General features: G+C 36.3%; 1 protein-coding gene across 2 annotated transcripts in view; it reads left to right on the plus strand.

Moving 5' to 3' along the window:
* Positions 1-24,091, plus strand: part of CENPE (centromere protein E) — a 76,563-nt gene that overhangs the window by 46,927 nt on the left and 5,545 nt on the right. Inside the window, exons 30-46 of one of the 2 annotated variants that reach the window (XM_040625463.1) lie at positions 2,508-2,738; positions 2,891-3,049; positions 3,463-3,750; positions 4,187-4,474; positions 5,061-5,219; positions 6,314-6,472; positions 7,122-7,391; positions 8,001-8,159; positions 8,338-8,628; positions 9,945-10,049; positions 11,556-11,774; positions 13,703-13,900; positions 14,637-14,840; positions 15,578-15,796; positions 18,012-18,191; positions 21,559-21,671; positions 23,227-23,324. In XM_040625463.1, coding sequence (XP_040481397.1) covers positions 2,508-2,738; positions 2,891-3,049; positions 3,463-3,750; positions 4,187-4,474; positions 5,061-5,219; positions 6,314-6,472; positions 7,122-7,391; positions 8,001-8,159; positions 8,338-8,628; positions 9,945-10,049; positions 11,556-11,774; positions 13,703-13,900; positions 14,637-14,840; positions 15,578-15,796; positions 18,012-18,191; positions 21,559-21,671; positions 23,227-23,324 — 3,340 coding nt within the window. The remainder of the gene's footprint in view (positions 1-2,507; positions 2,739-2,890; positions 3,050-3,462; positions 3,751-4,186; positions 4,475-5,060; positions 5,220-6,313; positions 6,473-7,121; positions 7,392-8,000; positions 8,160-8,337; positions 8,629-9,944; positions 10,050-11,555; positions 11,775-13,702; positions 13,901-14,636; positions 14,841-15,577; positions 15,797-18,011; positions 18,192-21,558; positions 21,672-23,226; positions 23,325-24,091) is intronic. The other variant, XM_040625464.1, reaches the window with a different exon arrangement.

Raw genomic sequence — 24,091 nt, forward strand, 5'->3', positions numbered from 1 at the left:
GCAGTCTCTTCAATAAATGGTGCTGGGAAAATTGGACAGCTACATGCAAAAGAATGAAACTTGACCACTCTCTCACACCATACACAAAAATAAACTCCAAATGGATGAAAGACCTCGATGTGAGACAGGAATCCATCAAAATTCTAGAGGAGAACATAGGCATCAACCTCTACGACATCGGCCAAAGCAACCTTTTTCATGATACATCCCCAAAGGCAAGAGAAACAAAAGATAAAATGAATTTATGGGACTTCATCAAGATTAAAAGTTTCTGCACAGCCAAGGAAACAGTCAGAAAAACTAAGAGGCAGCCCACGGAATGGGAGAATATATTTGCAAATGACACTACAGATAAAGGACTGGTATCCAAGATCTACAAAGAACTTCTCAAACTCAATACACGAGAAACAAATAAACAAATCAAAAAATGGGCAGAAGATATGAACAGACACTTTTCCAATGATGACATACAAATGGCTAACAGACACATGAAAAAATGTTCAAAATCATTAGCCATCAAGGAAATTCAAATCAAAACCACACTGAGATACCACCTTACACCAGTTAGAATGGCAAAAATTGACAAGGCAAGAAACAATTGTTGGAGAGGATGTGGAGAAAGGGGATCCCTCCTACATTGTTGGTGGGAATGCAAGTTGGTACAGCCACTCTGGAAAACAGTGTGGAGGTCCCTTAAAAAGTTAAAAATTGAGCTACCCTATGATCCAGCCATTGCACTACTGGGTGTTTACCCCAAAGATACAGACGTAGTAAAGAGAAGGGCCATGTGCACCCCAATGTTCATAGCAGCAGTGTCCGCAATAGCTAAATCGTGGAAGGAGCCGAGATGCCCTTCAACAGATGACTGGATTAAGAAGTTGTGGTCCATATATACAATGGAATATTACTCAGCTATCAGAAAGAACGAGTTCTCAACATTTCTACAACATGGACGGCACTGGAGGAGATAATGCTAAGTGAAATAAGTCAAGCAGAGAAAGACAATTATCACATGATTTCTCTCATCTATGGAACATAAGAACTAGGATGATCGGTAGGGGAAGAAAGGGATAAAGAAAGGGGGGTAATCAGAAGGGGGAATGAAACATGAAAGACTATGGACTATGAGAAACAAACTGAGGGCCTCAGAGGGGAGGGGGGTGGGGGAATGGGATAGACTGGTGATGAGTAGTAAGGAGGGCACGTATTGCATGGTGCACTGGGTGTTATACACAACTAATGAATCATCGAGCCTTACATTGGAAACCGGGAATGTACTATATGGTGACTAACATAATATAATAAAAATCATTTAAAAAAAAAAAAAAAAGAATCAAGTCTTTGGGAAAGGAAGCACTTGTGTTATGTTACTACCATGTTTTTTTAAAATATCTCTTAATTATGAAGTGATTGGAAACAGAACTAAAAATATAAATACTAAAAGACTATTGAAATTGAGAGAAAATGTTTCAGAGACGACAGCGGTTTTCTTAAATATTTAAAATGATTTAGAAAAGCAGTGCTAAATTATAGGAAAGGATAAAGCCAGAAAAACTATTTTCTTTCCTTCTTCAAACCTATTCTTACAGCATCTCATAAGGCACTTCTTCAATACCTGAGACCGAAATCTGAGAATCACCCTTCCCAGTATCCTTTCCTCCCACTCACTCTAATCCAAGCACCAAATCTTGTTGATTTTAAGGTGTGTGTGTGTGTGTGTGTGTGTGTGTGTGTGTGTGTGTGTGTGTGAAAAATCTCCCATCTTTTCTCTCCACATTGCCAACATCCTAATCCAAGCCTGCATTTTTTCTGTCCCTGGCTTTCTGCGGTAGCCTCCTTACTGGTCTCTCTGTATTCATTTCTATACTTTTGTAATTCATTCACCATTCTGAACCCAAGCAATCTTTTCTTCTTAAAACCCTTTAACAGTCTATTGCTACTCTTGAACTAAAGACTGGAATCCCTCACAGGGCCTGTGAGGCCCTGGGTCCCATTCATTGCTGGTCTCTAGCCTTATTTCTACTCACTCTTACCCCTGCTCATGATGCTGCAGCCTTGTGCTTCCTCATCTCAGGGCTTCCAGATGTTCTGGTCTCCCTGCCTGCAGCATTTCCATATGCCCTTGCCTAACTTGTGCTCTCACCCTTCAGATCTCACCCGAAGCTTTCCATCCCCCAGGAAGCCCTTCCTAACCACTCAGGGTAAGTTAGGTTTGCCACATACCCTGCAGGAACCCAGTAAGATTTAGCATAATGTCTGTCTTTCCCTCTAAAGTGCAAGGTTCATTTCATGTCCAGCCTCTAATAGGATAGTGACAGCACAATGAGCCCTCAGGAAATAAGTGTTCAATACCTGAGTAATGGCGAGTGGGAGAGTGGAAAGAATGTTCTGTAATGAGCCACTGAATCCTGACTTAATCGTTTTAGAAAATATCCTGATTTCTTTTCACCAAGTGTAAAATAAAAGATCTTTGGCTGTTCACTCTATTGTTTTAGGATTCTCTTAAGATCCAGGAGCCTCAAGACACACAGGATCAGTCCTTCAATGTGAAAGAAAAGGGCGATGAGGCTGAGGAAACCCTGAGTGAGCGGGCGCAACTGCAGGAGCAGCTCCAAGCCAGAGAGGCGGCACTGCCATGGGTGGGCGGGGAGAGACTCCAGATGGCTGAGAGGTTGCGAGAAGCTCTTCCGTCTGAAACTCACCAACTCAAAGAAAACATGAGAGAAATGACAGCTAAGGTGGGTTTCATCCTTTCCCCATGTGCTTTGTTTGTTAATTTTATTTTATAAGCAGATATTTTTATAAAAATTAAACCTTTGGGAAAAGGAGTTAGAGTATAGTGGTTATAATGTTTCTGTAAATTTCTCAACAATTTCCTCTAATAATAAAGCACCTGGAAACCGAAGAGGAACTGAAAGTTGCTCGTTGTCACCTGAAAGAACAGGAGGAAACTATTGATAAGCTGAGAGTGAATCTTTCAGAGAGGGAAATGGAACTCTCCAGGCTTCGAAAGGAATTAGGAACAACCAATGATGAATTACAGAAAAAGGTAAATTGGGGGTGAAGGACATGTAGGAGAAAACCTGAGGGAGTTAACTAACTGAACTACAGAAACTAATTTTGCATACTAGATTGTTATGCAGAACATCCTGGGTGTTTTTCCTTTAAAAACAAAAACAGATCTGGGACTCCTAGGTGGCTCAGTCCCTTAAACATCTGCCTTCAGCTCAGGTCCTGGATTGAGCCCCCTGCCCAGTGGGAAGCCTGCTTCTCCCTCTCCCTCTACCCCTTCCCCACCCCCCCATCCTCTTGCTCTTTCTTTCTCTCTGTCAAATAAATAAAATCTCTACAAAAACAAAAACAAAAACACAGATCTATGTACATATACACACACAGACATATATAAACAAACACATTTTATGTGTATGTATATTTTGGCTATTGACTTGTCATTATTTTAAGATCCAAGAGCTTCATGAGAAACAAGAACAGTTTATTAGCACCAAAGAAATCATTGAGACTCAGGAAAAAATGAGTGAACTGGAGCAATTAAAAGAGCAACTCAAAGTCAAAGATTCATCATTACAAAGTATAGAAAGTGAGAGGCTCAAGTTGACCGAGAAACTTCAGGAAAGTCAAGATAAAATAAAAATTATAATTAAGGAAAGAGATGAACTGAAAAGGATGCAGGAGTTTCTTCAAATGGAGAGACACCAACTCAAAGAAAACATTAAAGAAGCTGTAACTGAAGTAAGTTTCCTTCTTCTAATTTTTTTTAGGTACAAAAATAATGTTAAGGTAGTTAACAGTGATATACACTGTTCTTTTATTAATTTTTATCCAATCAGAAAGGGACTGGAAATCAAATAGGAGCTAAAAACTGCTTATGTTCTTTTGAAGGAGCACCAACAAACCATTAGTACAAGGAATATTCCAAAGGAGACAGACCAAGAAGCAAATATTGAGAGAGATGTAGAAAATTCAGATGCTGAATCACAAGAAAAGGTAGGTCTTATTTCATTCAGTTGGAAAAAGACACCTGATGATTGTGTTGCTCATTTCCCTGTGGAAGAAAATAGTATATACATTGGATAAAATGTAAAGATGACTGACTTCATTTAGAAACAAGTCCTCTTTTTCCTACAAATGTCTTCCTGTGTCCTAACTTGTTTTATTTTTTTCTCAGATTCAAGAACTTCAGGAAAAAGAGCATCAGCTTCTTAAGATGAAAGCTGTCAATGAGACTCAGGAAGAAATATGTGACATGGAATACTTCAAGAACCAGTTTGAGGCCCAAAAGTCAACTCTGGAAAATATAGAAATGGAGAATGTAAGGTTAACTCAGAGACTTCACGAAAACCTTGAAGAAATGAAGTCTGTTACAAAAGGAAGAGATGATCTTAGGAGTATAGAGGAGACCCTCAAAGTAGAGAGAGACCAGCTCGAGGAAAACCTGAGAGAAACTGTGTTTAGAGTGAGTTACCGTCTTTCCCCCATCCAGTGAATATGACATTGTGTCCTAAAAGAACCATCGGCGATAGGGTTGGTGGGAGTGTAAAATTGGTCCAACCTTGGGGAAGGCTGGAGGGGAGATATTTGGTACTATCTTTCAAATATTTCAGTAAGTTTATTCATTGACCCCAAAAGTCCAGTCATAGCTATTTATCCATACACATTAACACAATTGTGCAGAGATATCTGTAGAAGGATATTCATTGCAAAAAGTTGCAATAACAAAACAAAGCAAGCAAAAAAAATAGGGAAAATGTCCATTAACAGGATATTGGTTAGTTAAGTGCCTCACATTCAGACCATAGAATACGAGGCTACCAGTAAAGAAGGAGATAGTGCCAATTTGGAAGTATCTTATTAGGAAAAGGGGTAAACTGTGGAGTAATATATCTAGCATGATATATATAGCACGTTTAAGACAAACTTAGAGGATGAGTCCTAAGGAGGAGTGGAAGGCATATTTACCTTTTACTCTCTCTCTACCTTTCTACCCACTGTTTAAATTTTGTTACTCTGAATATATCATTTTCCTTTGTCTAATGATATAGGAGCTGGAAAAACAAGAGGAACTAAGAATTGCTTACATACATGTGAAAGAGTACCAGGAAACTATTGATAAACTCAAGGGCCTTGTTTCTGAGAAGACAGATGAAATATCAAATATGCAAATGGATTTAGAAAACTCAAATGCTGCCTTAAAAGCACAGGTATTTTTTTTTTATTTGAGAGTTTGAATTAGGTCTTTTGTGTAATGAAACAAGATATGAATTAGCCTAAAATTGAAGGCAAAGATTTGCATACTTAATTTTGAAATTATTATTTAGCATTTCTTTTAATCTCTATCTATATCTTAATTTATTGTGTGATTATCTCAAGAGCCAAGAACTTCAGGAGAAAGAACATCAACTTCTGAAGGTAAAAAATGATCTCAGAGAAAATATGTATCAAACAGAACAATTGAAGAAGCAATTAGAGGCCCAGAATTCAACCCTGGAAACTGTAGAAACCGAGAAGTTAAGGTTGAGTCAGAAACTTCATGAAAACCTTGAAGAAATAAAATGTGTTACTGAGGAAAGAGATGGTCTCAGAAGCACGGAGGGAACCCTTAGGATGGAGCGAGACCAGCTCAGGGAAAGCCTCAGAGAAACAGAAGCTAAAGTAAGTCACTCTTCCTATACTAGTGAGTAAACGTGGTGTTTTCCTGACAGCCGTGAACCGTTCTTTGACATAAGTGGCAGTGTTGGTGTGAGTGAACTAATACAAACTTTCAGGCAGGTAATTTGGTATTGTTCTAAAAATGTCCAATTCTGTAACCGGTATTTTCTTTGTAGACTTCATCCTACATGTGTATTTATTTATATACGTACAGAAACATACATACACTACAAGGTTGCTCATTGTAGCAATTTGTAATAAAAAGTGGGAAACAATCTAAATGTCCATCAGAAAGAAACTGGGTAAATATGAGCGATATATCAGAATACTATGCAACACATGGAAGGAAGGAAGGAAAATAGATTTGAAAGTCCTGATTTGGAAGCCCAAGTCACTTAGAGGGAAAAGGGAGCTGTAGAATAGTATATGGATCACGTGTCTGCCTCTCAGAAGTAGCAGTAGGTTGTAGGGAGGTGAGGACAGAGAAAGGGAGGCAGGGAAAGCTTATAACTTCCTAACAACAAAGATGTAGAATAAGAAGTAATAGTTTTATTATTTATACTAAGGAAATGTATCATTTTCAGAAAAAAAATGCTAGTTAATATTAAGCTGTGTCACCGTTCTTAAAATTTCTCTCATGATAAAGGAGCTGAAAAAACAAGAGGAACTAAGAATTGCTTACATGCATGTGAAAGAGCACCAGAAAACTATTGATAAACTCAAAGACGTTGTTTCTGAGAAGACAGATGAAATATCAAATATGCAAATGGATTTAGAAAATTCAAATGCTAAATTACAAGAAAAGGTATGGAGAATGTGCTTGTTTGGATATTTGATTTATTTGTGCCTAAGCTCCTTTGGGATGTAAAATGCTTTAGCCACATCGGAAAACGTCTTGGCAGTTTTTACTAATGCTGAACATACACCTGCCTGTGGCTCAGCATTCTGCTCCTTGAGTATGTACCTAAGAGGGGAAATGCCTACTGCCACATAGTGTTATGTACAAGAACGCTCGTAACAGTTCTATAATCATAACAGCAAAACAACGGAAAATAAGTGAAATGTCTATCAATAGGAGAATGGATAAATACATTGTGATTTACAAGTTCAAAAGCAGACCAGACTCATCTAGGATGAAGAAAGTTCAGCATAGCGGTTAGCTCTAGGAGGGGGGCACACAGGAAACTTACGGGGTGCTAGACATGTTTTAAATTTTAGTCTGGGTTATAATTATGTAGATGTATACATATGTCAAGAATAATTAAGCTATACACTTAAGATTAATGTACTTATATATATTAAACCTCAAAAGAAAATAAATTTTGTGTGAAATTATACAGAATATTAATGAGCAACATAGGAAGACTATTGTCTTAATTGATTTAGAAACTATTCTTTACCTTTCCCTTAAAAACTGTCTGTGTCCTAATAGATTATTTTATGATTATCTTAAGATTCAACAACTTAAAGCAAATGAACATCAACTTTTTAAGTTAAAGGAAGATGTCAGTGAGTCGCAGAAAAAAATGTCTGAAATAGAGCGATTGAAGAAACAATTCAAGGCCCAAAGTTTAACTCTGGATAAAATAGAAATGGAGAACTTAAATTTGGCTCAGAAGCTTCATGAAAACCTTGAAGAAATGAAATCTGTAATGAAAGAAAGAGATAATCTGAAATTGGAGAGAGACCAGCTCCAGGCAAACCTCCAGGAAACCATAGCTAGAGTGAGTTGTGCTCTTTCCACCTACCCAGTAAATGTGTTTTACATACCAGAAGCTTCCTTCTTACAACACTGTTGGTGAAAATGTGAATGCTATAACCTTTTAGGGAGATAATTCGACACTGCCTTATTAAAGATTTGTCAGCATATATATCTGCTACTGTGATTCCAGCCGTAGAAATTTATCCTACCAATATATTCACACATTTGGGCAGAAATACAACAGCATTCACTGCAACATTGTTAGTGGTGATAAAAAGCTAGAAGTAATTCAAGTGTCCACCAATAAGGCACTAAGTGGGGTCCATTTGTAAAATGGATTGCTAAGTATGAGAATGGGCCCTTTTTATGTGTTATTGATTTAGAATGATGTGTCCAAGTGGTATGAGAGGGAGGAAAGCAGTGGCAGAGTTCACCAGGGAGCCCAGTGAGGATGGGGGCAGCTAGGGACAAGGACTTTAGTTTATATCCTTCTGTACGGTTCTAATCTGGGGGTGGTGTGTTGATTGTTTTTAACTATAAGCATGCATTTTTTAAGATTTTGTTTAGTTCAACATTAAGGAAAAGTAATGTGCCTGTATATCGTGATATTTCTCAATTTCTTCTAATAAAGGATTTGGAGACACAGCAAGAACTAAAAATTGCTCATATGCATTTGAAAGAACACCAAGAAACTATTGATAAATTCAGAGAGAGAGTTTCAGAAAAGACAACTCAGATTTCAACTATTCAAAAGGATTTAAATAAATCTAAAGATGAGTTACAGAAAAAGGTATGTGTTGTTTTGTTCTTTGGGGAATAACTGTCTAAAATCATTTGTGGAATGAGAAAGGATATAGATATATAGATATATAGATAGAGTTATAGATGTGCATATATAACCAGTAGACACTATTTTCCTTCCTTGAAGGAATTATTTGTATTCTAACTTGTTTTATAATTATCTCAAGATACAAGAACTTCAGAAAAAAGAGCTTCAACTTCTTAAAATGAAAGAAGATGCCAATAAAACTCATAAAAATATAAACAAAATGGAACAATTGAAGCAGCAGTTTAAGGCCCAAAATTTATGTATGCAAAGTGTGGAAATGGATAACTTACACTTGACTAAGACACTTCATAAAAGCCTTGAAGAAATAAGAATTTTAGCTAAGGAAAGAGATGAGCTAAGGAAGATAAAAGAGTCTCTCAAAATGGAAAGAGACCAATTCAGAGAAACCTTAAGAGAAATGATAGCTAGAGTGAGTTCAGAATCTTCCCTTATCTAGTAACTGTTTATAAGAATTAAGGTTTTTCGGAAAGGGAAATAATTTGGTTTTGTTGCTGTTGTGGGGTTTTTGGGTTTTTTTGGTTTGGTTTTTTTGTTTGTTTGTTTTTGGGTTTTTTTGGAGAGAGGGCTTGTGGGTTTTTCTTTTCTTTTTTCTTTTCTTTTTGGAAATTTCTACAAACGGTAAAGGGTAATGGGAAAGCTATTACTATAATTTTTCACACAAATAGAAAATGATACAGTTTTCAAAGAAGCCAAAGTATTTTTCAGAAAATATCATTTTAATTATTTATTTTTAAGAAAATGTTTGTTACATACAGCAGACTATTTCTTTGATGTAATTTTTAAAAGGGTTTTTTAAACCAGGAAATGACGTTATCCTCAATAGAAAAAGATTTGAAGGACTAGATTTGTAAAAGAGTAAGTGCCCATTTCTCTGCCTCCACACGATGGAGTTTTAGGCATGCGCTCTTGTCAGTGAAGTGGGAGGGAAGCGGCCAGACACGCAGCAGAAGGAGGTTCAGCCAGTGTAACCGTCTTTGCACATTCAGAATCACATCTTAAAAAACTCAGTTGAACCCTCTAGAAAAAAACATAAAATTTAGACAAATAAGAAATTGTAAAAAATCTATAAACATCTTTTTTTATTCTCATAATTCGACAAGAGTAGAAGACCGTATCATTTGCCATATCAGTAGAGACATGGACACTTGGGAACCATCCTTATGTGTACCCTAATTAAATTTATGAAGAAATTTAACTCATTCAACAAATATTTATTAAACAGTCATTCTTCTAAGTAGTGTAGTGAATAAATGGGAGAAAAGGTTTTGTTTTATACTTCTAATCAGAAGTACAAAATGTAACAAGATCTGCATTTTGTGTTCCAAGGTGCTGGGAAGGGTATGAATAGATACAGTTTAGGTGGTTTTGCTAGTGTATTATTTGGCAGCAATTCAGAGACTAATTCTAATTCAGAGACTTGGAATCCTAAGAATCAGATATAAATCTAATATCTAGTTTTCAACTCTGATGGTTACAGGAATAAATCCCATCTCAAAAAAATATGTGGTTCTTCCACGTTTTTACTCAATGAGTTGAGGCATCTCACTACAATACTTAGTGGTACCGTTATTCATTTTCTGGCCACTTTTAACTCCGTTTTTGACTTACAAGTTTATAATTCCACTATTGAAATAATGTGAAAAAATGTAATTGGAAAAGCATGTAGACGTTATATATGAATGTAGTTATAGTTAAAGCTTTGTTTATTTCTTTGTACCAACACAGGACCAGCAGAACCATGAAGAGGTAGTAAAATATGGGAAACAGTCACAATGTAACGAAAAACACCACCTCCCAGAAAGCCTGAGAGAAAAGTGCTCTCGGATCAAAGTAAGTGTCCTGTTAAGATTACAAATGAATGTGGGTACTCCTCCAAAGGCCTAAACGGAATCCAAGGAACGTCTGTGGAATGAGTAGGTAGTGCTCAGTGTTTTTGAAATTTTATAATCTAGTATAGGTGTGCATGTGTGTGCGTATGTACATACATAAACTCACAAAACAGTGGGGGGTTGTGATTTTAAGGCCCCACTGGAAAGGTGGTATTCGAGTAAATACCTGAAAGAGGTAAAGGATTAAGCCATATAGCTGTCTGGGGGAAGAACAGAATGAGAAGAAAAAGTAGCACGTACAAAATTCCTGAGGCCGAAGCCTGCCTGGTGAGTCCAGGAGCATCAAGAAGGGCTGGAGCGGGTAAGAAATGAGGTCAGAGAGCTCCTGGGGAAGATGCAGCTGTGGGGCCTTGAGAGATCTTTGGGTTTTACTCTGTGTGAAACCAAGATCTGTTGGAGGGTTTTGATCATGAGAGGGGCACGATCCGACTTAAATTTTAAAGGGACGACTCTGATTGTTGTGTTGAAAATGGACGGAGTGGAAGGAGGCCAAGATGACGGTGGCTCAGCCTAAAGACGTATCAGTGGGAGCAGTGGGAAATATTTGGGTTCTGGATATAAGCTGAGGGAGAATGTCAACAGGATTAACTGCCACTCCTTTCCAAAAGCAAGATCCCTAAAGACTTTTTCTGTGTGTTTTTATGTCACTTAGCACATTCTTATCAGAATATGTATTAAAAGTACAAATGAATGACTACACAGTGCTGTTCCATATCATAATGTAATTCATACTAAGACCAAAGGCAAGCATGAGCCAGCATTCAGTCTTGAACTATATAGTACATACTAGATTGAATTCACTCAAATTTATCTTCGCTCTTTGTAGACGGCCATTTAAATCATGAATGCTCAAAAAACTAAAAGAAAATGTATCAAAATGATAACAATGGTTGTTTCTGGTTTTCTTTGTTATATTTAAATTTTTTTAATTTTCAGAGTAATTAAATATTATTTCTATAATCCAAAATCAACAATAAGAATTTCCTTTTTTTTCTTTTTTCACACAAAGGTCTTAATTTGTTTCTGTAATACAGAAAATGTTAAAGCGTAAGTTTTGTTACAATTCTAGGGCAAGGATCATAGGGGAAGAGAGGAAAAAATGAAACCAGATGAAACCAGAGAAGCAGACAAACCATAAGAGAGTCTTAATCATGGGAAACAAACAGGGTTGCTGGAGGGGAGAGGGGTGGAGGGATGGGGTAACTAGGTGATGGACATTGGGGAAGGTATGTGATATAATGAGCGCTGGGTGTTATATAAGACTGATGAATCACAGACCTGTACCCCTGAAACAAATAATACATTATATGTTAATTAATTGAATTTCATTAAAAAGATAAATTTACTTAAATTTAAAAATTCAAAAAAAAACCAATTCTAGGACAAGAACTAGTTGTTGTTAAATTAGGATGAATTGTTAAACTGAATGGTTTCTAATTTTCCTTAGGAGCTTCTGAAGAGATATTCAGAGATGTATAATCATTACGAGGGCTTAAATAAACTATCTCTTGACATGGAGAAAGAAGTTGAAACCCAAAAAGAGCTTTCAGATAGAGTAAAAGCAAACCTTTCACTTCCATATCCACAAATCAAACAAATTCAAAAACTTCTCGCTACAAACCAAAGATGTTCAATGGAATTTCACAGAGTCGTGAGGAAATTTCAGGTACCACCTTTTTTAGTAATATCTTTGTAAATATTGCTATAAATTTTAGTTTTAACATCAGTGTATTTAAGTCCTACTTTGGGAGTTGGCATATTTGCTCTTTAGTATATTTACCACTGAATTAAAGATTATGTGCATCTCAGAATAGTACGTGCAAGCTCCACCATGCCTCTAGGACCTGTTCATTCAACAAAACTTGAGCTCTCCTTGTGAGCCTACATACCATCGTGGTGCTAGAGACACACAGGAATAACATCTCAGCTATCTCCTAGTCTAGCGCATGAGGCAAACATAGCAGCAGCTAGGAAGTGTGGCGATAGAGGCACGCGCAGGTTGTACGACACACCAGGTAGAGTTGCAGTAGAAGCTGGACTTGAGCAGTAATGAGTAGAGTTCATTTTGCAGATGATGGGGAGCCACCGGGAGGGGATTTCTAACTGGGAGCAGTAGCATGATCAGATGACCATTTTAGCTACTTCACCATAGAAAAGCAATGAGTTTGTGGCAGAGACAAGAGACAAGAGGCAGTTATAGTGGTCCAGATGAGATATTGTAGGTGACCATACCACTAGAAAAGGGTTCGTAGGCACGGGGAGGATAAAAGAAATTAAATATTCAGCAGCTTAAAATAGTAGGTTCATGTGATTGATAGTGGAGGTAAGGCAGGAGATGCTTAGATTGAGTGCCAGGATTTGAGCGTAGCCAGGTTTATGGATAGTGGTATCATTAACTGACAAAGAAAAAAAGAGGAGCAAAGCAGGTGAGGCAGGAGAAGTATTCAGGTGTTCAGTTTGAGATGTTTTGACGTAGAAATACCCATGATGGAGCATTCAAGAAGAGAAACAAGTAGGCACGTAGTTATGAGTCTAAGATTTGTCAGGAGACAAGTCAGGACTAAAGATAAAGGTTTGGAATTCATCAGCATATAGATGCTAGATAATACATGTGTGAGTAAGGTCACCCAGAAAGCATAATAGAAAAATAAGAGCCTTAGGATAAGAAGAGAACTCTGGAAAAAATAAATTTTCAAGAGGCAGTAGCAGAAAAGAGAGCAACAAACGGGTTTGAGGTTTGAAATGGCAAAGAGGAGAAAATCAAGCAAAAATGCTATTGCTCAAGTCAGTGGAGGACAGCATGTCAAAGATGAAGTGGTCACGAGTGGCAGATACTTCAGACAGCCAGAATCTGAACTGAAGAGATACCCTCAATTTGTTGAAAATAGAGGTAATTGTTGACCTTTGTCAGAGCGGTTTCAATTGAGTGGTTAGGGAAGAGCCAGATTGTAAGAGGTTAAGGAGTGGTGGAAGATTGAGGAAGTAGGGCATTGGTGTCTGTCTTTCCTAGGTAGATTGCCTCTCAGGCCCTGATATTCTTCCCCAAATCCTGGCAATCAGATATCCAGAATTTATCCAAGAGGTCCATGGAACATATGGCATTCAAATTATTGTCACCTTGATGCCAAACATCTAACCACATGTGAGAAGTACATCTTGAGGCTGGTATGCCTGCATTGGTTAGCCAACCAAGGTAGGCAGGAGAGAATGTGGAAAATGAATCTCAGGCGTCTAGCTGGGATACCTGCATGATTGGTGATACGGTTAACCAAAAAGTGAGCAGAAGAGAAAGATGACTTCATAGGGAAAGAGATTATGTTACATTTTAACAGTGAATCTGAGTAACTGTAGGACATCCATAAGGTGTATCCAGTAGGGAATCCAAAATAAGGAACTTGAAGTCTGGAAATTATTCTCCCAAGATACTGAGAGGAGAAAGTTGGGGCTAGAGAGAGGCTCTTTCCTTCTTCCTCACTTACCAGGGGATAAAGATAAACAAGAGATGCCATCCCACCTCTTTGTCTTGAGGGTTTAAAACTTCCTGTGAATGTGATAAAGGTTCACTTCCCAATTTGTTTAATGCTTTTCTACAAGTATGTGTTAAGCCATGTGACAAAGACAAAGGAAGAACAACATGAATGCATCAATAAATTTGAAGTGGCTTTTATTGATGAAGTGGAAAAGCAAAATGAACTGCTAATTAAAATACAGCACCTTCAACAAGATTATGATGTGCCATCCAGAGAATTAACGGACCTCAAATTGAGCCAGAATATGGATCTACATATTGAGGTATAATTTATTTTAAGTGGTTTAATTAGATTTTAGGCCTTTTTATCATATAGATAAGGTACCTTCTCATGTGCTTAGAACCATTTTCATTTTCCGGAAATTAAAAATAGGCTGCAGGTTGACAGCTGGCCAGATGTGAAGAGTGCCACATAATGGACTAGCCAGCTGCCTTTCAGGACTCCACAGATACAGAAAAATAGATTTAGTACCAACAAGTGGGAATCCATAGAAGCCCAGGATGAGTTTCCGAATGCTTTCTAAAACGTCCTAGATCTGTGGCTGGGAGTCAGGAACGATTTTATTACAACAACTCCTCGTGGAGTGTCTTGCTCTCACCCAGCAGTGTGAGGCTGGCATCCAGTTCCCGACATGCATGAAAGCCTGGGTGCACAGAAAAGCTATGTGCAGAAGCACTGCCTATGTTGTGATTAGTGGTCACAGATAGTTTTAGTTTTGATGGTTCTTAATTCTAACAGGCAGAATTTGTAGACATTCCTTACATAGCTTATACTGCCAGACTTGTATTATTCAAATCACTAGAACAGAGTTTTAAATTAGAATTATATTTCTAATACAACTAAAATAATTAGAATTATGTTTATTTCAAAATACTCAAAATATTAAGAATGAGAGTTCAGTAAGGTATTTTCTACTTTTCATGATATTTATGTGATATTTAGATAAAAAAGATAACTCTCTTAATGTTCAGGCAATTCAATACTTATTTTTCAAACAGGAAATTCTCAAAGATCTTTCAGAAAATGACTCCCACTGCATAAAGACTGAATTTCAGCAAGTGCTAAGTAATAGGAAAGAAATAACCCAGTTTTTGGAAGAATGGTTGAATACTCATTTTGATATAGAAAAGCTTAAAAATGGCATCCAAAAAGAAAATGATAAGATTTGTCAAGTGAATAACTTCTATAATAAGAAAATAATTGTAAGTAGTGATTTTGTGTGTGTGTGCTACCTCATTCTTTTTGTTGTTTGCTCTAATTTTTCTACCTTTTTCTTAAAAAAGACTTAGAGCAACTTAATCTTAGGTATGCTTCTTTAATTTATTTGTATATACTTTATTTTTTTGTTTGAAAAAACTGGGTAAAACATGTTCTTCCTCTAACATGTTATGTATGCTTTCTTAAGATAATTAAAAATATCCACTTACATGTATAAAGAAGATAAAATCTTGGGGTGTAATAATCAATTTCCTCTTAGGGAATCTTGAATCCTCTTTCCTTTCTCACTTCTCCCTGCTTCTGTAGGAACTGAGCCTTTCCCCCAAGTAGCCTCAGACAGAGTGAGACATGAGCCTGTTTCAGGGCTACAGGCAGCAGCTGTGGCCGTGCCGTAGACAAGCCTGTCCAGCAACTTCTCTGAGATGTACTTTTCATCTTGGTGGTATTACTGTCTTATGCACTGATCTTCAACTCTGACGTTCAGAGATGTATATAGCGTTGTTCCCAAAGTGACTGGCTCTAGTATACAGATTCACAAGAACCCACATTGCTTAAGGCCAGCTTGTTAATTTGTTTTACTTTCCACTGATCAGAATATTCATTCTGCTCTCTGAAGTAATCCCTGTCTCATATACTTGGTAAAATATACAGTAGTCAAAGTTGCCTGTTGTACGTGCAGTTGGAGCAAAGAGAGCTAGAATGGTGTTTTACTATTCAATAGGCTATAATGAATGAATCTACAGAATTTGAAGAAAGAAATGCTACCATAGCCAGAAAATGGGAACGTGACCTGAAATCAGTGAGAGAGAAAAATGAACAACTATTTAAAAACTACCAAACTTTGAAGATCTCCCTGACGCCTGATATTGTTGTTCATTCTGCTACAGAAGACAATAAGAATCTCCATGTTACATCAAGAGCCACACAACTAACGACAGAGGTATGTGATTTCTTATAAGATGTTTTTCAATTTGCAAATTGATCAGTTAAAAATGCATTTTATATAACATTTCAGAGTAAAATTATAGTATTAAATGTATTAGGGAACATGGACCATGTTTGTGTGATGGGCTTCTTTTTTAAATTTAGTTCTATTGTGGCTATCACTCAAGTACAGAACTGTATCTATTATATGAGATCTTCCCTTTAAATTCTAAAACAGAAGTAACTCATAGCTTAATTTGGTTAAGAGATACATATGCTGCTTAAAGTGCCATTACTGTACATTATAAATTTCTTCAATCATGTAACTTTTTATTGAACTATAATCTGTCTATTTATAGAACTAGCTTAGAGGGAAAGGGCAATTCATCTTTTCTCTAGTTATCATCAAAGTCTTTAATATTGGTTAATGTTATATCAAAATTAAAATGGAAGAGGCTAAAAATATAACAGATGTCTTTATGCAGATAAACCTGTAGCCAAGAATCAATACATTATTTGAATGATTCAGTTAATTTAATAACTAGCCTTATTTGGGAATCTGTGAAGCAAACATGCTATTTTATTTTGTTAGCTCACAAAATAACTTAGTAAAGAACCTAAGAGTAAATCATAATTTATCATTTTTACCAAAATAAATACTTAAAATATCAACCACCAGTTTAATAATCAATTACCAGTGGAAACTAGAAGGTCACTAGTACAGTTTATTGATTTGCTAATCCCTACAGACCTCAATAGCTGGTGGAGACAAAAATAGCAGAAATATTGAACCCATCAACCAAAGCAATAAAGAAGCAGGAGGAAATTCCGTCTTCAGTAATCCCAGAAAATACCCTATCAGATAATTATTATATGCCATTGCTTTAGTAATTATGACAAATTAGAGTAGCATAGAACAGTTTGGTAATGATACAGAAAGAGACAAATAGAGCAGTAGACCAGAGTAGAGAGTTCAGCAGTACATTCAAGGAGGAAAATATTCAGTGTTTGATAATGGTAACAGCCTACTCGGTGGGGAAAAGATGATTTACTTAATGTTTGATTCCAGACAACCAGCTAGCCACCTGGGAAAAAATAAATCTGGGTTTCTACCTCACTCACTTAAACAAAAATAAATTCTGGATGGGCCAAGAAGAAACAGACATTTTCTAGGAAAACCTGTATATGTGTGTGTAGGTGAATAATCTTATAAATACAGACAAATTCAGGTATTTAAATTCAGGTATTTTTTTACTTGCAAAAGACTGGAAATAGATGTTCATTAGCAGTTGATAGGTTAACTAATTTATAGTACCTCTAAGAAACAGGACATACATATCCATGAAAACAAAAAGGTGGAGAGATCTCTATGTGTTGGTAATGGAAAAGTCTGGAAAATATATTGCCAAGTTAAAAAAAAACAAAACTGTATATTCAGTATGCTCTACTGACTGACTGTAGTATGTATGACTGACTGTTTTTATAACTCTATATTCACAAATGCTCAGATAGGCATAGAAAATTTCTGGAAGGATATACTTGAAAGAGTTTAGTAGTGGTTGCTGCACGGTCAGCTGGGGTTCTGAGACAGGGAAACTTACCCTTCATTATATGCCTTCGAATTTTCTTACATACCTATATGTTTTAATTTAAAAACTAGGTAATAAAAATAAAGAGTAGTTATATGCATTACTTAAAGAGTTAGTTAACAAGTGTATTTCTTTTAAGTGGTGTTAATTTAAACTGTTAATTTAAACAATTAATTAATTTAAACAGGCACCATACTAACTAGTTAATAAAATAACACTAAACCTTATAACATAAAATTTGGGTCTTTTTTTTTTTTTTTTTTTAAAGCTTTTATTTATTTAACAGAGACAGCCAGCGAGAGAAGGAACACAAGCAGGGGGAGTGGGAGAGGAAGAAGCAGGCGCATAGCGGAAGAGCCTGATGTGGGGCTCGATCCCAGAATGCCGGGATCACGCCCTGAGCTGAAGGCAGACGCTTAACCGCTGCGCCACCCAGGCGCCCCTGGGTCTTTTTTAATACAAAAATCATCAGCTTCTAAATAAAGAAAATAATACATGGGTAAATTGAGTGACATTTGGTGTCTCTTCTATCCTTTGTTAAAGCAGTCTGAAACATTAATGCCTATGTATGATCATCTTTGTCTTATATACTGTGATTCTGCCTGCATGGCACACCTCATATATGTGTGCTTTTTCAAACAGAAAATTCAGAAGCTGGAAACTTCACTGCGTGAAGCCAAAGAAAGTGCTACACACAAGGAAAGCAAGATTATAAAGATGCAGAAAGAACTTGAGATGACTAATAACGTAATAGCAAAAGCTCAAGTTAATGAATCAAATAAATGCCTTGAAAAAGCAAAAGAAATGATCCAAGTACTTCAGGTAACTTAACGAACTCATTTTATAATAAAAGGATTTTTTTTCTTTTACTGTTGAATTTGGTGGGTAATTTGGAACTCCGATCTTGAACTTCCTGTTACTTATGTAACGTCTGAAGTTCAGTACTCAAGCTTAAAAAAGCAAGTGGAAATTTAGAAATGAAATGCAAGAGTGTATTTTCATGTAAAATAATGATTATTTTCTATATTCCTAGAAAAATTACTTTTTAAAAGGTATATAAATATTCCTTATAGTTTAAAATGTATATTTTCATTTTTCAGGGAAAAAGCTCATCTAAATATTTACTCTTTATTAGATAAGTACATTTTTAAATTCTTTTTTTTTTTTTTTATCCCATTATTGAGCCCCACCTGGTAGCCTCTGAATCTGACCTATTCACTTTAGGGGGAATAGTAATTTGTCTTTGACCTTGAATGCCATTACACAAATCATACCTTCATTCATCACATCCTTACCACAGCTCTTTGTTTGAACTCTAGCCCTTCTCACACTTCTTTTGCTTGAGTCTGACCCTGATAGGCCCTTAAGTTTGCTATCTCTTCATTTCAGTTAAAATTAAGAACAAGTCAAGAATGTCTGCTCCTTTCATCATTTTAACATTGTTCTAAAAGTTCTGGTCCGTTCATTAAGACATGAAACAGAGAGGTAATAAAAAACAATCTCAATTTTGTTAAATGTAAAGCTAAAAACCAAGAAAATCAATTGTAAAGCTTTAGAATTTTTGAGAGTAATTATTTAATATGTCAAATCACATTTTTATTCAATCAAGATAGATTTGTTGAGTATGCGGTATATGTTGGTCATTGTTGTAGATGTCATGTGTACAGCAGTGGAAAGGAATAAAAAGTGTTCCTTTCCTTCAAGGAGCTTACATTCTGGTTCAGGAAGAGAGAAAATAAGCAAGTATATATGTGTGTCAGATGGTAAAAAGTATGATGGGAAAAAAATGAAGCTAGACAAAATGGTGTGTGGGTACTGGGTGAAAGTGGGAGCGTGAGGGAAGCAGATATGATCTTATAAAGAGCTGAGGAGAGTCACACCACTAAGATGACTTGAGGGGATGGGTGAGCTGTGTGGTAAGGGAAGGATCTTCCAGGCAAAGGAAATCACAAAAAGTGTAGGTATGTTTAAGAAACAAGAAAGCCAGTGTCTCCTGAGCAGAGTGAGCAAGGAGGTAGAGGTGGGAAATAAGGTGAGAAGTAGCAGACAGTCAAATCATAAACGGTCTCACAGTCTGTTATAAGAACTTCGGCTTATTTTGAGTGAGATGGGAAGTCATCAGAGGATTTTGGCAAAAGGGTATAATGCTCTGTGAAAGACAGTTAAGAAAATAAAAAGACAAGGCACAGACTAGAAGAAAAATCTTTGCAAAACACATATCTGATAAAGGAATATTGTCCCAAATATACGAAGAACTCTTAAAACTCAGTGATAAAAAAAAAAAAAAGCCAATTAAAAAATAGGCAACAGGTCTGAGCCGACACCCCACCTAAGAATATATACATGTGACAAATAAGCATATGAAAAGATTCTCAGCATCATATGTCATTGGAGAATTACAAAATACCACTACACACTTACGGTAACTCAAAATGCCGTGATGGCCAAAATCCCAATCACCACACTAAATGCTGGTGAGGAGGTGGAGCAATAGGAGTTCATTGCCGGTCGGACTGCAAATGGGGCAGCCAGTTTGAAAGAGAGTTTGGCAGTTTCTTACAAAACTGCCCACACTCCAGACAGTCACATGCGCAGGGAGTCCGTGATATCAGCATCTGACTCAGAAGGTAGGGCATTGAACTGGTGCTGTGACTAAGCAAGCAGTGGGCTCCTCCAGGAATGGGCTTACCTTACTTACCCAGCCATCCATTTCTTTAAGCTGAGCATCTATCATTTTTTGGAGGTTTTGCATCTTTTTAGTCTTCGCTAGCCGCGGTATGTGCATAAACGTTTCCATGGGAGTTGGGTTGGGAAAGCCTGGAGGAATAAAGAGAGCTCTCTAGGTCTCTATTTAGATGGGTTTTATTTTTTGTTCAATATCTAATTCTCCAATGTATAGCTGTGGTAGAGCGATAAAAAGAAACGAGTGATTTATTCAGCAATAATAAGAAATAAGCTATCGAGCCGTAAAGACATGGATGAACCTTAAATGCACACTGTTAATTTAAAAAAGCCAATCTGAAGAGTGATTCCAACTGTATGACATTCTGGAAAAGGCAAAACCAGGGAGGCAGTAAAAAGATCAATGATTGCCAATGGTCCAGAAGGTGTGAGGGAGGGAAGGATAAATAGGTGGAACATGGGATTTTTAAGACAGCGAGTCTATTCTGTATGATATAGTAATGATGAACATGTCATTGTACATTTGTCAAAACCCGTAGAATGTACAATGCAAACAATAGGCCCTAATGCAGCCTGAAATGTATCGATATTGGCCCATCATTTGTAACAAATATAGCACACCAAAATGTGATGTTAATAATAGGGGAAATGGGCAGGGTGGGGAGGGAGATGGAGCACAACAAGGGTATATCGGAAATCTGTACTTTGCTCAACTTTTCTATGAACCTAAAGTTGCTCTAAAAAATAGAAGTCTTGGGGTGCCTGGGTGGCTCAGTCGTTAAGTGTCTGCCTTCAGCTTGGGGCGTAATCCCAGAGTCCTGGGATCGAGCCCCACATCAGGCTCCTCCGCTGGGAGCCTGCTTCTTCCTCTCCTACTTCCCCTGCCTGTGTTCCCTCTCTCGCTGGCTGTCTCTCTCTCTCTGTCAAATAAATAAATAAAATCTTTAAAAAAAAAATAAAATAAAAATAAAAAATAGAAGTCTATTTATAAAAAAGTTTAAATATATGTAAGTATGTATTTACATATGATTTTTTTTTTTCTCTGAGTAGAAAGTAGATACATTTACAGCACTGGACTGAACCATCTTTGAGTACAAATATCCCAACAACACTTTATAATACTCTGTACCTTAAATTGAGTTCTAGTTTGATATTTATATTCCCATTCTGACATCTTTTTGGTTTTTCCTGATTTACGTTTGTCTACCCATTGTTTTCAACCTTTCTGTTTCATTTTGGTTAAGTATATCATTTTTAATTGGAAAAAAATTTTGTTTTAACAAATGAAGGTCATGTGTTCCTAATTACATATTATCTTCCAGTAGTTTCCTGTATACTTCACATCAGATATCTACTTGTTCATTTTAGGGTTAAATTTTGTGCCTTTTCTGCTTTCCATATATTTGGAGTTTGCTGTTTTAAAATGTTCCTACCAAATCAAGGTAGTTAACAGCTCTTTTAAACTGCTCTGAAATTATTTTATTTTTCTTTTCTCTAAAAAATTTAGGACAAAGTTGCTTTAGGAGCTAAGCCCTATAAAGAAGAAATTGAAGACCTCAAAATGAAGCTAGTGAAAATAGACCTAGAGAAGATGAAAAATGCCAAAGAGTTTGAAAAAGAGTATGTCTTTGCCTTAACTGAACATGACTTTAATAGCTTAAATTTCCCTTCTAAATTTTTTGCATTGGTTAACTTATTAAAATATATGGAAATACTTTTACTGCTTTTAAAAGTAAATACAAACATCCACAGATTTTAAACTTGTTAAATTCTCATTACATCTGCAAAGTTTTTAAAAATAAGCATAGTTCTGGTCAATTACTAACGCACCGTGTCTTTTGATGCATCTTGCTGTCTTACATAAACAGCTTAAAAAGGCCCTTTTTATGCTTGAAAATGAATGGTAAGAACCTGTGTATATATGTGTATCTGTGTGTGTTTAGCAGTTCACCTAAGATTTCTGTTGGGCCTCTTCATTTAATTTGTTCTTGTGTTTTTGTATAAAATTGTATTTCCTTTTAAATTATGGTATTTTGTACCCAAAAGCATAACCTCTTTTTATTTATTTACATATACTACTGTATATAATGGCATGTCTAAAGTTCTTTATGATATAGTGTAATGAAAGAACATTTTACAGAGTCAGAGACACTGAATTAGAAATATAATATTGCCACTTATTATTAAATCACCTCACATTTAGGCTGTTTAATCCCTCTGGTCTTTGTATTCATAAACAGTAAGGATAGTTTTGTATTAGATGATTTCTTAAGATTCCTTCTGACTCCTAATGCTTTTTGTTCTTCCTATAAATATATAACAGTGATACCTAATTTGCCCAAAAAGTAGCAGTGGGAAGTTTCATGCATTCTAACCAGCCTTCCATTGATAAGACTATTCGTTTTTGTGAAACTTATACCTATCAAGTTCTTCATTACAAAAAAAGCAATTTTAGGGGGATCTGGGTGATGCAGTCAGTTAAGCGTCTAACTCTTGGTTTTGACTCAGGTCGTGACCTCAGGGTTCTGAGATCAAGTTCCACGTTGGGCTCAGCACGGAGTCTGTTTGAGTTTCTCTCTGGCTCTCCCCCTGCACTGTGTGTGCGTGTGTGTGTGTGTGTGTGTGTGTGTGTGTGTGTGTCTTTCAAATAAATAAATCTTTTTTTTTTTTAGAAAGGTAATTTTAAGTATAAAATAGAATCAGCAGATACTCTCAGAGTCACTAAAGGCAGAAAGTTTCATGATTTATCACGGCTGATTAACACTTAAGCCAGCAATTCCTAAAATATCACTTTCTACTATGGAACAGTGAGCAGAATTTGACCTTTGTAACATTAAACTAGAACTGCAGCCAGGGTTTGTTCCCTGACAATGTAGAAATAGGTAGTTCTTTTTACTTTTATGCTCTGCTAATTATATCCAATTAATAGCTATTGGGCTTCCAGAAATTTAAAAAGAATTTTAAAAATTACTCCTGCAACCAAACAGAATACTTCCAATTTGATGGTGTTATAGCTATAAAATACTTTAAACCAAGAGGGTTATCTACTGCCACTTACGGGTTTTATGTCAATGTGATATATCTCATTAGAAAATTCTTGATAACAGTTCTATTTATTCTTCCATTAAAAATTAGTTGCAAAGCTTTTCCATGTTTCTGTTGTTGTTCTTATTAGAATCACTTCTACAAAAGCCACTGTAGAATATCAGAAAGAAGTTATAAGGGTATTGAGAGAAAATCTTAGAAGAAATCAACAAGCCCAAGATACCTCAAGTAAGTAGAAAATGCTGATACTTCCAGATCCTTTCCATTTTATTTCTCAATACACTTAGACACTTGGAAGACCATTATATATGTGACAGTCAAGAATAAACCTGTTAACCACTAATTTAGAAAAAACTATTTTTGAAATGAATTTATTGGGATCATATTTATCCAGTGCCATCTCCTTAGTTTCTTGTAATCTCAACTATTTATCCGTTATAGAGTCTTAAAAGATAAGAATTTTACCTTTGCATTATCAGATCTTTCCACAAGAGTGAAGATATCTTCAGTAGTATAAAAGAGTGACGTAACTTCAAGGTAGAAGTACCCTTCCTGATAAAAATACAAACACGTTGTAATAGATTTTAACCACATGCACAGTAAAAATACAATCAGCACACCATAGAAATAAGGAAATAATATCCTACATGTTCTTAGTACTGAAAATAGAGTTGATGCTTACTTGCAAAGTCTTTCAAATTTATCTTAGATACAATTTTCAAATCTAATGATCAAATTTCCTCATGTGCATTCCTCAACCTGTACCTTTTTCCGTATTACTGTCTCTTGTGTTTCATTTGAAAAGAGAGGATGCTGAGCAGTACTTGGGACAGCTCTGTGTAGTAAACAAGCAGTGAACTAAGTCAGGGCAGGTCCCCTCACTTCATGGCTATATGAAACCATGGGGAAAATACCTGACCTCCCAGCCTATATATATACACATATTGTAAGGATCAAACTGAAAGTTGTGTGTGAAAGCACACTGAAAATTCTAA

Source organism: Ursus maritimus, unplaced genomic scaffold (assembly GCF_017311325.1).
Source record: "Ursus maritimus isolate PB19 unplaced genomic scaffold, ASM1731132v1 scaffold_8, whole genome shotgun sequence".
In the NCBI taxonomy this organism is placed as follows: Eukaryota; Metazoa; Chordata; class Mammalia; order Carnivora; family Ursidae; genus Ursus; species Ursus maritimus.